We start from the raw sequence: 15,098 nt of genomic DNA on the forward strand, positions 1-15,098 counted from the left end.
ATATAATTATTATTTTAGGTTTTGTGATGCATGGAGTCTGCTGCAACTACTCAACTCTGCTGTAGTAGTGTAAAAGCAGTCATAGACAGCACTAAACTAAATGGGTGGCTGTGTTCTAATAATAAAATAAACTCTTAATAAAACAGGTGGCAGGCTACCCCTGTTCTAAAGAGAGAAGTGGGGAGCTAATAGATGAGAAAACTTTATAAATCATTCATTAGTATAAAAAACCATAAAGTGATACTATTAAAATCTGGCATTTGGGTACCCAGGTCTAAAACAAAGTTATTTCTGATAGTCCCAATGGCTTAGGTAGTATGTAACCTATGAGACACGTTTTATTATTCCATTATTCCAGAAGAGAAATCTACATGCTTAGCGTGCTACACTTCAGAAAAGTCCCTTGGATCTATTCCTCTCTTGAATTATCCTGTAATTTTAGAAGCCTCAGACTCATTCTGGAGCATGGCAGGCAGCTATTCACTTTATCTGAGAATAAAAATCTACACAGAGGACTATATTTAATACCATGTAATAAGCCATATGGAAAAGAAAAAAAAATCTACTAGCTTTGGATACATCACGAAGAGCAACTATTTACTGAACTGGGAACATTTAACTGTCTACCATAAAATACCTAGACTTCCTAGACTTTACAGTAGTGTAGAATGGATATATGCCTGCCAGTGTGTGTGTATATTCATCCAAACCTGAAGAAGCAAAATTCCTAGCACTGAGTGTCCAGAAAACTTTTAAGTTAATAAACAGAGAAATAATATTTATAAATTACTGAGCAGATTGCATGTCATATCTCAGCACCTCAGAAGTGGCTGCTATCCCACTATTATAGTACAAACATTTGCTAATAAAGAAATCAGCTATATTTGTATGTTATACTGAAATGAAAATCTACGAGTAATAATAAACATGAACTTACCTGCAAATATGCATTTAGATCCTTTTTTCTCTTTTCTAAAAAATCTCTATCCATATTATTAAAAGTCTTTTTACCGGGAAGCTTTAATATGCTTGACAGATTTTCAAACTAGAAAACAAAATACATTCAGTAATCTTAGTTTTTTTACAAAAACAGAAAAGTATTTTCCAAGTGACAATTTCTCTACATATCAAACGCATCTAGAACAGATTCTGTAATATATTAAGCCAAAACCAGAAAATATAAAATATTGTCCAAATATGTCCAAACCACAGTTCGAATGTTATTTATTATAAAGAAGTTATTTTCTAAGAATGACAAACATGGATAACTGATGAAGATATCCACATGGAGTTTCATTTTATACCCTCTCTGATATTAAGACTGTTCAAAATTTTCATAACAAAAGGTTTTAAAAAATATTTTGCTATTCAGTTGGCTAAAAAGAACTTATGATACAGTACTGAATACTCTTATTATTATTTGTAAATTATGTCTTTAATATTATTAAAATTAATAATAAACGTAAAAAAAATATTTTGCTTAACAACCCTTTAACTTGTGAATAAAGTATTAGTCAATAAATTTTTAATAATCAAAGTTATGAGTTCCTGGCTTGTTAAAAAAACTCAAAGAAATATTTTATATTGATGACTTCAAATCAGTTAATCACTGTAATAGCTAATTATTAAAGGAAGAAAAAGCAAATTTCAAAATATAGATTACAGCTATATCATAACTCTCTATATATAACCAGTACAACACATACTTCTCCTACATGAAACTACATGAAAAATAAACTCATAGATAACTAAGAAAAAAACAAATTAAAAGCTATCAAGTATATATCTTATCTTTGTAAAGCCACAAACAAAAAGTGTACATACTTGAAATTTAGCATTTACAGACTCTACCTTCAAAAGTCCAGATATGTAGGAATCTACTGTGCCTTGATGAAGCACAGATTTTAACCATACTAGCTGCTAACAAAGTGGAAGAGCAAAGTCACTGAGCGAAGGATTGTGTTTGGCCAGCAATACCTAGTATCTAAAACTTCAATGAGCAGCCTCATTGCTTTTCCTTTGTGATACACATCCAGAAGTGCAACAAACTTTCTAAAACCATTCTTTGTTTAAAAACAACAATGCTTCTGTAAAGAAAACTCATTCCTGGTGCAGAGATTAAAGAAAAGAGGAAATGAAAAGGTGTAGGATAATTTTCATCCCGAAACTGTAAGATTCTGATAAATTATTAAATGGAATGGCAAATCAGATGGTCTCTTGGAGCTATAATGCGAACAAGTTCATTACATGTTAATGCATGAAACTTAAAAGCAGCTCTTTCGTCCTAGCCAAGGCGAAAAAAAAGGGGGGGGAAGGGGGAGGTCATTTACAGCAGTGGTCCCCAACCTTTTTGGCACCAGGGACCAGTTTCACAGAAGACAATTTTTCCACGGACCAGGGCGGGGCGGGTGGGGGTACAGTTCAGGCGGTAATGCGAGCAATGGGGAGCGGCAGATGAAGCTTCACTCCCTTGCCCTCTGCTCACCTCCTGCTGTGCGGCCCGGTTCCTAACAGGCCTCAGACCAATAGTGGTCTGCGGCCTGGGGGATGGGGACCCCTGATTTACAGGGAAAATGTTATGCTGCAGTGACAGTCACAAGTTGGGTGGTTCACAAAGTATTAGAATGGGTCCACACTGAATGAATGTACAATATAGAGTACCTGGTTTTATGAATTAATTTTTTGAAAAATGACACCTTATAGAAGTACATTTACAGTTTTCAAGGTGTCCTAAAAGATATTTACTTTCCTAGAATAGGACTTAACCATGGTATCTTAAATTACTGACTCAATTTTATAGAATGCATAGTTTATTCAGGCATTACCAGTATGTTTTATTCCCTAAAAAATCGTATGTTGAAACCTTAACCTCCAATACTTCAGAATGTGGCAGTATTTGGAGACAGGGCCTTTAGAGAGGCACTTAAATCAAATCAAAGCCCTTAAAAGAGGGAATTTGGACATACAAAGAGACACAAGGGATGCGAGCACACAAAGAAAAAGTCATGTGAGGCCACATCAAGAAGGGGGTCATCTGAAAGCCAAGGAGACACTCCTCAAGAGAAACGAAACTTGCCAACACCTTGAACTTGGACTTCTAGCTCTCAGAACTATGAGAAAATAAATTTCTGCTGTTTAAGCTACTCAGTCTATGTTATTTTGTTATGGCAGACCTAGCAAACTAAAATACCAAGGCAATATAACAGTACTCAGCAAAACAACAATTTATCTCCAAAACTTTAAAATATTAAAACTTATTAATAAAAAATTAAACGTAACAGTTATTTTGTTAGAGTCTAAATTAACCAAATTCCTTTTAAAATTATCTGTCTGGAACAGAAAAAGATTACAAGTATTCACACAAAGAAAATTTCGTATTATACCAAATTCCCATAAATTCGCAAGTAAATAAAAAGAGAGATATATGAGCTATGTGATTTTTTTTACACTGTATATCTTAATTTAATTTTTTTAACATCTTTATTCGAGTATAATTGCTTTACAATAGTGTGTTAGTTTCTGCTTTATAACAAAGTGAATCAGCTATACATATACATATGTCCCCATATCCCCTCCCTCTTGCGTCTCCCTCCCACCCTCCCTATCCCACCCCTCTAGGTGGTCACAAAGCACCGAGCTGACCTCCCTGTGCTATGCGGCTTCTTCCCACTAGCCATCAGTTTTACATTTGGTAGTGTATATATGTACATGCCACTCTCTCACTTTCTCCCAGCTTTCCCTTCCCCCTCCCCGTGTCCTAAAGTCCATTCTCTAGTAGGTCTGTGTCTTTATTCCTGACCGGCCCCTAGGTTCTTCATGACCAATTTTTCTTTTTTCTTTTTTATCAGATTCCATATATATGTGTTAGCATATGGTATTTGTTTTTCTCTTTCTGACTTACTTCACTCTGTATGACAGACTCTAGGTCCATCCACCTCACTACAAATAACTCAATTTCGTTTCTTTTTATGGCTGAGTAATATTCCATTGTATATATGTGCTACATCTTCTTTATCCATTCATCTGTCGATGGACACTTAGGTTGCTTCCATGTCCTGGCTATTGTAAATAGAGCTGCAGTGAACATTGTGGTACATGACTCTTTTTGAATTATGGTTTTCTCAGGGTATATGCCCAGTAGTGGGATTGCTGGGTCGTATGGTAGTTCTATTTTTAGTTTTTTAAGGAAACTCCATACTGTTCCCCATAGTGGCTGTATCAGTTTACATTCCCACCAACAGTGCAACACGGCTCCCTTTTCTCAACACCCTCTCCAGCATTTATTGTTTGTAGATTTTTTGATGATGGCCACTCTGACCGGTGTGAGGTGATACCTCATTGTAGTTTTCATTTGCATTTCTCTAATGATTAGTGATGTTGAGCATCCTTTCATGTGTTTGTTGGCAATCTGTATATCTTCTTTGGAGAAATGTCTATTTAGGTCTTCTGCCCATTTTTGGATTGGGTTGTTTGTTTTTTTGATATTGAGCTGCATGAGCTGGTTGTAAATTCTGGAGATTAATCCTTTGTCAGTTGCTTCATTTGCAAATATTTCCTCCCATTCTGAGGGCTGTCTTTTCATCTTGTTTATGGTTTCCTTTGCTGTGCAAAAGCTTTTAAGTTTCATTAAGTCCCATTTGTTTATTTTTGTTTTTATTTCCCTTTCTCTAGGAGGTGGGTCAAAAAGGATCCTGCTGTGATTTATGTCATAGAGTGTTCTACTTATGTTTTCCTCTAAGAGTTTTATAGTGTCCGGTCTTACTTTAGGTCTTAAATCCATTTTGAGTTGATTTTTGTGTATGGTGTTAGGGAGTGTTCTAATTTCATTCTTTTACGTGTACCTGTCCAGTTTTCCCAGCACCACTTATTGAAGAGGCTGTCTTTTCTCCATTGTATATTCTTGCCTACTTTATCAAACATAAGGTAACCATATGTGTGTGCGTTTATCTCTGGGCTTTCTACCCTGCTCCACTGATCTATGTTTCTGCTTTTGTGCCAGTACCATACTGTCTTGATTATTGTAGCTTTGTAGTATAGCCTGAAGTCCGGGAGCCTGATTCCTCCAGCTCTGTTTTTCTTTCTCAAGATTGCTTTGTCTATTCGGGGTCTTTTGTGTTTCCATACAAATTGTGAAATTTTTTGTTCTAGTTCTGTGAAAAATGCCACTGGTAGTTTGATAGGGACTGCACTGAAACGGTAGATTGCTTTGGGTAGTAGAGTCATTTTCACAAGGTTGATTCAATCCACGAACATGGTATATCTCTCCATCTGTTTGTATCATCTTTAATTTCTTTCACCACTACCTTATAGTTTTCTGCATACAGGTCTTCTGTCTCCTTAGGTGGGTTTATTCCTAGGTATTTTATTTTTTTTTGTTGCAATGGTAAGTGGGAGTGTTTCCTTAATTTCTCTTTCAGATTTTTCAGCATTAGTGTATAGGAATGCAAGAGATTTCTGTGCATTAATTTTCTATCTTGCTACTTTACCAAATTCATTGATTAGCTCTAGTAGTTTCCTGGTAGCATCTTTAGGATTCTCTATGTATAGTATCATATCATCTGCAAACAGTGACAGCTTTACTTCTTCTTTTCCAATTTGGATTCCTTTTAATTCTTTTTCTTCTCTGATTGTTGTGGATAAAACTTCCAGAACTATGTTGAATAATAGTGGTGAGAGTGGGCAACCTTGTCTTATTCCTATCTTAGAGGAAATGGTTTGTTTTTCACCACTGAGAACGATGTTGCCTGTGGGTCTGTCATATATGGCCTTTATTATGTTGAGGTAACTTCCCTCTGTGCCTACTTTCTGGAGAGTTTTTATCATAAATGGGTTTTGAATTTTGTCGAAAGCTTTTTCTGTATCTATTGAGATGATCATATGGTTTTTCTCCTTCAATTTGTTAAGATGGTGTATCACATTGATTGATTTGCATATACTGAGGAATCCTTGCGTTCCTGGGATAAACCCCACTTGATCATGGCGTATGATCCTTTTAATGTGCTGTTGGATTCTGTTTGCTAGTATTCTGTTAAGGATTTTTGCATCTATGTTCATCAGTGATACTGGTCTGTAGTTTTCTTTCTTTGTGACATCTTTGCCTGTTTTGGGTATCAGGGTGATGGTGGCTTCATAGAATGAGTTTGGGAGTGTTCCTCCCTCTGGTATATTTTGGAAGACTTTGAGAAGGATAGGTATTAGCTCTTCTCTAAATGTATGATAGAATTCGCCTGTGAAGCCATCTGGTGCTGGGCTTTTGTTTGTTGGAAAATATTTAATCACAGATTCAATTTCAGTGCTTGTGATTCGTCTGTTTATATTTTCTATTTCTTCCTGGTTCAGTCTCGGAAGGTTGTGCTTTTCTAAGAATTTGTCCATTTCTTCCAGGTTGTCTATTTTATTGGCATACAGTTGCTTGTAATAATCTCTCATGATCCTTTGTACTTCTGCAGTGTCAGCTGTTACTTCTCCATTTTCATTTCTAATTCTATTGATTTGAGTCTTTTCCCTTTTTTCTTGATGACTCTGGCTAACGGTTTATCAATTTTGTTTCTCTTCTCAAAGAACCAGCTTTTAGTTTTAATGATCTTTCCTACTGTTTCCTTCATTTCTTTTTCATTTATTTCTGATCTGAAATTTATGATTTCTTTCTTGTGGGTCTCCTGTAGACAGCATATATACCGGGTCTAGTTTTTGTATCCATTCAGCCAGTCTATGTGTTTTGGTTGGAGCATTTAATCCATTTACATTTAAGGTAGTTATCGATATGTATGTTCCTATTACCATTTTCTTAATTGTTTTGGGTTTGTTATTGTAGGTCTTTTCCTCCTCTGTGTTTCCTGCCTAGAGAAGTTCCTTTAGCATTTGTTGTAAAGCTGGTTGGGTGGTGCTGAATTCTCTTAGCTTTTGCTTGTCTGTAAAGGTCTTAATTTCTCCATCGAATCTGAATGAATCCTTGCTGGGTAGAGTAATCTTGGCTGTAGGAGTTTCCCTTTCTTCACTTTAAATATGTCCTGCCACTCCCTTCTGGCTTGCAGAGTTTCTGCTGAAAGATCAGCTGTTAACCTTATGGGGATTCCCTTGTATGTTATTTGTTGCTTTTCCCTTGCTGCTTTTAAGATTTTTTCTTTGTATTTAACTTTTCATAGTTTGATTAATATGTGTCTTGGCGTGTTTCTCCTTGGGTTTATCCTGTACGGGCCTCTGTGCTTCCTGGACTTGACTATTTCCTTTCCCATAGTAGGGAAGTTTTCAACTATAATCTCTTCAAATATTTTCTCAGTCCCTTTCTTTTTCTTTTCCTCTTCTGGGACCCCTACAATTCGAATGTTGGTGTGTTTAATGTTGTCCCAGAGGTCTGTGAGACTGTCCTCAATTCTTTTCATTCTTTTTTGTTTATTCTGCTCTGCAGCAGTTATTTCCACTATTTTATCTTCCAGGTCACTTATCTGTTTTTCTGACTCAGTTATTGTGCTATTGATTCCTTCTAGAGAATTTTAAATTTCATTTATTTTGTTGTTCATCATTGTTTGCTGTTTAGTTCTTCTAGGTCCTTGTTAAACGTTTCTTGTATTTTCTCCATTCTATTTCCAAGTTTTTGGATCATCTTTACTATCATTACTCTGAATTTTTCTTCTTCTAGGTCCTTGTTAAATGTTTCTTGTATTTTCTCCATTCTATTTCCAAGTTTTTGGATCATCTTTATTATCATTACTCTGAATTTTTTTTCAGATAGACTGCCTATTTCATCTTCATTTGTTTGGTCTGGTGGGTTTTTATTTTGCTCCTTCATCTGCTGTGTGTTTCTCTGTCTTCTCATTTTGCTTAACTTACTGTGTTTGGGGTCTCCTTTTCGCAGGATGCAGGTTCATAGTTCCCGTTGTTTTTGGTGTCTGCCCCCAGTGGGTAAGGTTGGTTCGGTGGGTTGTGTAGGCTTCCTGGCGGAGGGGACTGGTGACTGTGTTCTGGTGGATGAGGCTGGATCTTGTCTTTCTGGTGGGCAGGGCCGGGTCTGGTGGTGTGTTTTGGGGTCTCTGTGACCTTTTTATGATTTTAGGCAGCCTCTCTGCTAATGGGAGGGGTTGTGCTCCTGTCTTGCTAGTTGTTTGGCATAGGGTGTCCAGCACTGTAGCTTGCTGGTCGTTGCGTGGAGCTGGGTCTTGGCACTGAGATGGAGATCTCTGGGAGAGCTTTCACCATTTGATATTACGTGGAGCCAGGAGGTCTCTGGTGGACCAATGTCCTGAACTCGGCTCTCCCACCTCAGAGGCACAGGCCTGACACCCGGCCAGAGCACGAAGACCCTGTCAGCCACACAGTCCGTTCCAGGCTGTTCTTGGTGCAGGTGACAGAATGGAGTATAAGAAAGATGAGATCCTTGCCTCAGGGAGCTCACGGTCTCATGGGCAAGATGGGTAGGACAACCTGGAATACAAGACAGCGGAGCAAGGGAAGTTCTCAAACTCAGGAGACGAGCCTCTTGGTTACTTAAATCGAGCTCTGAGAAGCAGTGGGAGGCTGGCATGTGATCTGGGAGGAATGTAGGACAGCAGTAACACCGGTGATGATCTAAGCCAGGCCAGGGGTCGGAAGACTTTTTTAGATTGCTGGTTTGTTGTAAAAGGATATAACTCAAAAACAGCCAGATGGAAGAGATGAATAAGAAGATATGGAAAAGGGCATGGAGCATCCATGCCCTGTCTGAGCATACCATGTGTTTGCCAACCTAGATGCTCCAAGGTATGTGATTATAAAACAATATGAAACAGGTAATAATAGAAAAAGTAAACAAAGCAATTATTTCTTCAATGTGGGGCAGAAAATTCTTTCACCTCTACAAACAAATCAAGCTAAACATGAAGAAAAGATCTATTCAACAAGAACAATAGAACAGTTATGTCCAAAGTTATTAATTTCCTTATGAATATAATTAAAAACAGTTCTTTTAATATGGGCTTAAAAGTGTTTAGAGACCAGGCTTAACCTGGTCTCTAAACACTTTTAAGCTATTAATAGTTTATCTCACTCTATTCACGAAGTATTTTAATGAGATTATCATGGTGCCAACCATATATTTTCCACTACCCTAACTGAAAAATATACTTTCTGATTACTTAAGTAGTAAAATGTCATTTCAAAGCTTTAGTCCACCCAATCAAATGTCACCGTTAATTATGATTATTTTATTGGCTTAATAATAATTGTTTATTTTAAAACCCTGAATGAAAGATTCTCATGACTTAAAATAAATTTCACAGAACACCTATTCCAATTTATCCTGTGATAAGTTATTTTGTTCTAAGTTAAAAAGAAAAGAATATTTAATAAAAAATAAAACAGAGAAATAATTTGTTTACATTCGTTATGTTTAAGAGTCCTCATACTTCTATGAAACAAGAGGGTTATATTTGGTAAGAATTAAAAACATTATTTGATTAATGTTGAATTTAATTTAGATTTTGGTTCTTCATAACTTAATGGATCAAGGATTTAACTGTTAACACTTAGAAAAGGACGCCATTTAAAATAACCATAGCTTTAAATTATACTGCCAAAAACAAAACCACCAAATGCCTTCCAGTGATCCCCATCCCTACTTTAAACCAAACCCAAATACCTCTGCAAAGCACAGCACATACACACACTCTTAAAATCAGAAATATACACTTATTCTAATTTTCCAAGGTATACCACTGATATTTTGTCACTAGTCCACAACAGTTAAGACTGGTTAAAATTTGATTTATTGGTTAAATGTGCAAAATCATTATAACATTCATGTTGCTTATAAAAAAATTCTTACCTTATTTACTTAGCTTTGGTCAATACCTTCGCATCACTCAGAGCTATTTAGAATCAAACATGGAATCAAGAAAAAATGTAAAGTACACAAACTTTAAAAACCTCATTACCTGTTCGGTGATCCTCATGTGGAAGTCGTGGAAGTCACTATAACGACGGTAGGTTTTCCACGTCTCCTCACTGTTTAGACTGCGCCGGTGCACAGTGATGGCATATAACGCGTATGTCTTGCCATGATCATTACAAACGCCTGCCACAGCATATGGGTCATAGTCAGCATATACTAGTCATTTAAAACAAAATGAAGAGGAACAAAAGACACAGAAAGGAGGAAGATGAAGAACAAAAACAAACAAAAAGGAGAACATGAAATGAAGAAGAATTTGAAATGACAGACTGAGACAAAAGGATGTCACCAAAGGATAAAATAGATTCTCATCCTCTGTACTCACATCCATAATGTGTTATATATGATGACTACATTACAAAATAACCTAAAAGTTTATGATGATAATTGCCAACCACACAGTGATGTCTACTTTGGACTCTCTTCTCAATGAGCTTTTATTTATTATTAGTTATGATAACACAGTACCACCTCATAGTATGGTATTAGAGTCTCTTAAATTTAATAGAAGAAAAACAACAGAAACAAAATAATAACCTTCTGTACTAGCCTTCACTATTCAGCTGTAACTCGAAAGCTTTTTAACTGAACAGCAAGCAAAAGCTATAGGATAAGATCTATCTGCTCTTTTGACGAATCTCTTTCTTGTTTAAAATATTCAACAATTTACAAGTGTAATTTATTCTGAAGACTGTTCTAAATAGTCATTTTCCTACTTAATTGACACAAACCATCCAAGTCAGGTAGTCTCGAAAAAGAAAACCTATTCCTATTTTGTACTAATCTTAAGTAAAAAGACGTATTTTGAATCATTTTGTCTTTCTCATGTTCCATTTCTCCCCTCTGTGTTGTATTCTATTCTAGATCATCACTTCAGGTCTCTAAAAGTTTATTGAGTCTCCACTCATTTGTACCTGGTCTGTTTCTTAATTCATCCACTCACCTTAATTTCAATAACTAATTTTTTTTACTTCTATAATTTTATATGGTTCTTTTTTTATAGTGTGGTATTCTTGCCTCATTTTATCTCTACGAATATTTTTAACAGACTCTTGGGCTAGGAAACCCTGTGGTACACAACCACTTGAGGATGGCTGAATCTAGACACACCGATGTCACAATACAAGACAGGCTTTCAATTTCATGTGGGTGATAGATACCATTCCCAACCATGACCTTGACATTCTTTGTTCTTTCCTCTGACAGTAGGCTAAGTTCTGGTTCCTCTTTCACATCAAGCCACCCTCTGTGACTCTGGGCTTTATGCAAATGACTGTGTTCCAGCTTCTCCTTGCCTTAGCCCATCCTGCCTCTTCTAAATTTGAAGGCATACAAATGCTGTCAAAATCAAGACAGCAGTCTTCATGATCCTATAGGCTCCTTGGCTTCAACTCCTCTTCATTTCCTTAAATTTGCTTTTCCTCATGGCCTATTACACCTGTAGATTTCCCCTTTTAGCTATTTTTATTCTATTGTTTTCAGCCCTTCGATGTGTGGGAAGCAAGATTTCCCAGAGCAGTTTAGACTACCATGTTGACCAGAAGTATAAACTGCTCTTCTAATAATAGATTATACTGATCCATAATTACCAAAAAAAAGTGGCCAAGCTTTGGAGCTGACTAAATATTTGTATTTCATATATAATTAGGCAAAGAAGGGTCCATGCAGCTTCTTAGTAAATTATTTTAATAATATAACAGCTACAAATCTATACTGGCAAATGTAGTTGGACAGAAACCTCTCCCAGCCTTTCATTAAAATTTTTCTAAGATTTGCACTTTCTATTCAAAATTGTCCTTCATTCCCTTACCATCTAATATCAGTGTTCCTGACTTGACAAAATAGAAGACTAGGGATAGACTTGGGTCATCTTGCTGTCAGAGGCTTTAACTCTATTATTCACTGTTCCCCTCTTTCAAATATCCCTCACTCGGAGACCTATGTGGAACAAAGTGTACAACAATTTTTCATCACATGAGAGAACCACCATCACTCAACAGAGTTATTAGCAAGGCAACAAGGGAATGGCTTTACCTGTTGTGTTCAAGATAGGTTTGGGAAAGGATAATAGGAAGCAGGGGCCAATTAGGCAGCAAATCATAACCAATTAGGAGTTAATAAGAACAAGGAGAATAGCAAGAAATAGAAACAGAAAGAACAAAGGAATGTAAGAAAGCATTCTAAAAAAGAATAATCAGATTTGTCACAAATTGATAGGCAAGGGAGATCACGACTAGGATGCATGCACAATAGGAAGAACAATGGGGCTATTATAAAAGAAGCACTAAGACAGAAAGGTAATTTGATTTTAAAAGATAATGAGGTTACATATATTTTGAGATGATGGTGAGATATTATAGTGGAAATAACAGGTTTTATTTGCATTAGGACAATGTTACTACTCATAACAGGTGATGTGCAACCTCTTTGTTCCTAATCCATAACCAGACAAGGAACTAGGATCAGAATATAAATAAATCTCATCACTAAGCACACTGCCTAACTTAGCCAATATTTTTTAAAACAAGATTTCTCAGTGAAGAAGCCAGTACACTGTAGTCCATGGATCACTCCTTAAATAGCACTGCACTGGACTCTTAAGTTCTACTTTCCGTCATACAGATATTAAGGACATGGGATCCAGACTCAAAGAGACTCTAGAGCCCAACTCGTAAAAGAAATCTTTATTGAACAAACACTAATATATAATGCCCACCATGTAATTACGAATACAGTTAATTAGTCCCATAACAATCCTATGAGGCAAGTATTATTATTTTTATCATTATCATTAATATCCCGTTTTACAGATGAGGAAATTGAGATACAGAGATGTTAAGGAACTCATCCAAGTTCACCCAACTATTAGGTGGAAGAGCTGCGGTATGAACCCAAGCAATGTGGACAAAAAGTTGTGCTCTTAACCACCATACTATGCTGCCTCTTACCACCATACTATGCTGCCTCTTTAGTGTTTATACATAAATTTGTCTGACAGAAATTACAATTTATTAAAAATACTTAGTGTTATGCTTCCATATCGTTTAAGAAGCTAATAAATACTTGTTGAATGAATGGACAAAGCAGCTAGAAAACTAGAACCCTCAGAGAAGAGAAAGATCCACATAAGAAATATGGACATTAGTATCTTCTTCTACACACAAAAGTTTAAGGACTTAAAGAAAGAAACAAAACGACAAATTCTAAATGTTTGCACTTTAACAAAGGCTTTCATATTTAGAAGACAACTCAACAAAGAGGATAGTTTTTTAAAAGAATTTTAAAATTTTAAGGAAGGAAAAAGTGAGACAAATGTATCAAAAGCTAGAAAGAAACGCAACAGGACCCTCTGGTTTTATTGACAAGAGTGTTATCTAATGACCTTTAAGAGCAACGTATGCACCAACTATTTGTAAAAGGTAAAGGAAAAACTGAAAGAGCAATTATAGATAACTTATTACAGAAATCTGGTAGAAAACACAATGGAAAATTAGACTCCAGCTCCAGTGAAAAGTAAGAAAAGATCTTAAAAAAACAGATGCAAATGATCTTTTTAAAACTACACTTGTACTATTAAATCTCTTTTCAAATTATCTAAATTATAAGTATGAAATTGAACTGAGGTATTTATCTGTACGTTTATACTTCAGTATGTAATCTGACAAACACACTCCTGTATTGTAGGAATAGTGAGAAGCCAAATAAGAAAGCCGTCACTGGCATTATCTAATAACCCAATAACAATGATGGAAATTGATTTTTTTTCCTCAGTTCACTAGCCACTTTGCACATATGCTGATTCAGTCATGAATCTCACCTCATCCAAGCATTTCTTGAACTTCTATAAACTCCTATACCAAAAAACTTCATTTATCCAGATATCTAATCTGACTTTGCATGTATGAAAACAAATATTAAACTAAAATCTGCCCCAAGACAATTTAATAAGGATTATGCAGACAATTATCAGCTAGACTCAAAGAAAAAGAAGATTGGTTTCAAAGTTTATTAGCCATGACAAAATGCTTAAAATTTAACCTTTTTCAAATGATAACAGTGACAACCTTAAGAAAGGAAACACCCATATAATAATAAACATCATAGAATTTAATGAAGAACACACTACAGAAAAAAAGTAATTTGAAAACATGACTACAGAAAAGAAAAATGACTTATAAAAATAAATGTGGAAAATAATGTAGGAGTAGTAATAGTCAATAGTTTTTAAGTAATAATTAAACCACAAAGTCTCTTACCAGTGTCTGAAATGTAAGCATGAAGTTGTACTGAGTCATCAGAAGATACATTTGAAAGGTCATCTAAAGACTGGGTGGTGGAGAGGGGGGGGGAATCAGAACACAAAGTTGTTAAATTTTACAGGAAAAAAAGTGTTAAAGAATTCTACATCATATATAACATTACTCATCTTTGCCCTATGTAAGCTTTATATTATTTGTATCCTCCCCCCCAAACAATAATCCTATTTATACTAATAGGAGAGAGAGAACCTAAGATTAAGAAACTATAAAACAAAGTAATTTAGTAATCAACTTAATACATCAGATTATTTCTTCCTTCATTACCTGCCCACATACTATAATTTGCTTCTTCTCAATTATATATATTCAATACATGGCAAAAAAAAAAATGTGGATAAAAATAAGCAAACATATTCTTAAATCAACATTTCAATTTTAATGCTGAAATATACTAGAGTCAACTTTGTATTCTTTAACTTAACACTTTTGTTAACTTAGAAATAGTTTTAGTTAATTTAGATTCCTTATCTATAAAATAAGAATAATTGTACCTACATCAAAGGGTTATGTGAGGACTAAATGAAAAGACATGTAAAACATTTAGAAGACTGCCTAACACAAAAATGTTAGCCATTATTATGATTACTTACTAAATGAAGTGAATCTACAGTTTAAGATATTTTAAATAATTTATTTTCAAAAATTATTCCATAAACAAAAAGTATTACTGATCGATTCAGAATAAATCTTTTGTAACTATAGACTTTAGCTCTAAACTTAAAACTTTTTTGCTACATATCCATACACCCACACATACACAGAAGGGAACATAACGCATATAATGAAGGCAGACTGTAAGGAAAAGAATTAACACAACAGACTTGAAGTTGCTCTCCTTAGAAAGAACTGCTTGC

The 15,098-nt window shown here is 35.3% G+C and overlaps 1 protein-coding gene across 5 annotated transcripts in view; it reads right to left on the reverse strand.

The window, feature by feature from the left end:
- SNX13 (sorting nexin 13) overlaps positions 1 to 15,098 on the reverse strand; it is a 144,022-nt gene that overhangs the window by 30,600 nt on the left and 98,324 nt on the right. For 3 of the 5 annotated variants that reach the window (XM_059933957.1, XM_059933956.1, XM_059933954.1), the window contains 3 exons: positions 14,182 to 14,251; positions 9,909 to 10,081; positions 938 to 1,045 (listed from right to left, as the gene is read on the reverse strand). In XM_059933957.1, coding sequence (XP_059789940.1) covers positions 938 to 1,045; positions 9,909 to 10,081; positions 14,182 to 14,251 — 351 coding nt within the window. The remainder of the gene's footprint in view (positions 1 to 937; positions 1,046 to 9,908; positions 10,082 to 14,181; positions 14,252 to 15,098) is intronic. The other 2 variants (XM_059933955.1, XM_059933958.1) reach the window with 1 other exon arrangement.

The sequence above is a fragment of the Balaenoptera ricei genome, chromosome 9 (assembly GCF_028023285.1).
Source record: "Balaenoptera ricei isolate mBalRic1 chromosome 9, mBalRic1.hap2, whole genome shotgun sequence".
Taxonomy (NCBI): Eukaryota; Metazoa; Chordata; class Mammalia; order Artiodactyla; family Balaenopteridae; genus Balaenoptera; species Balaenoptera ricei.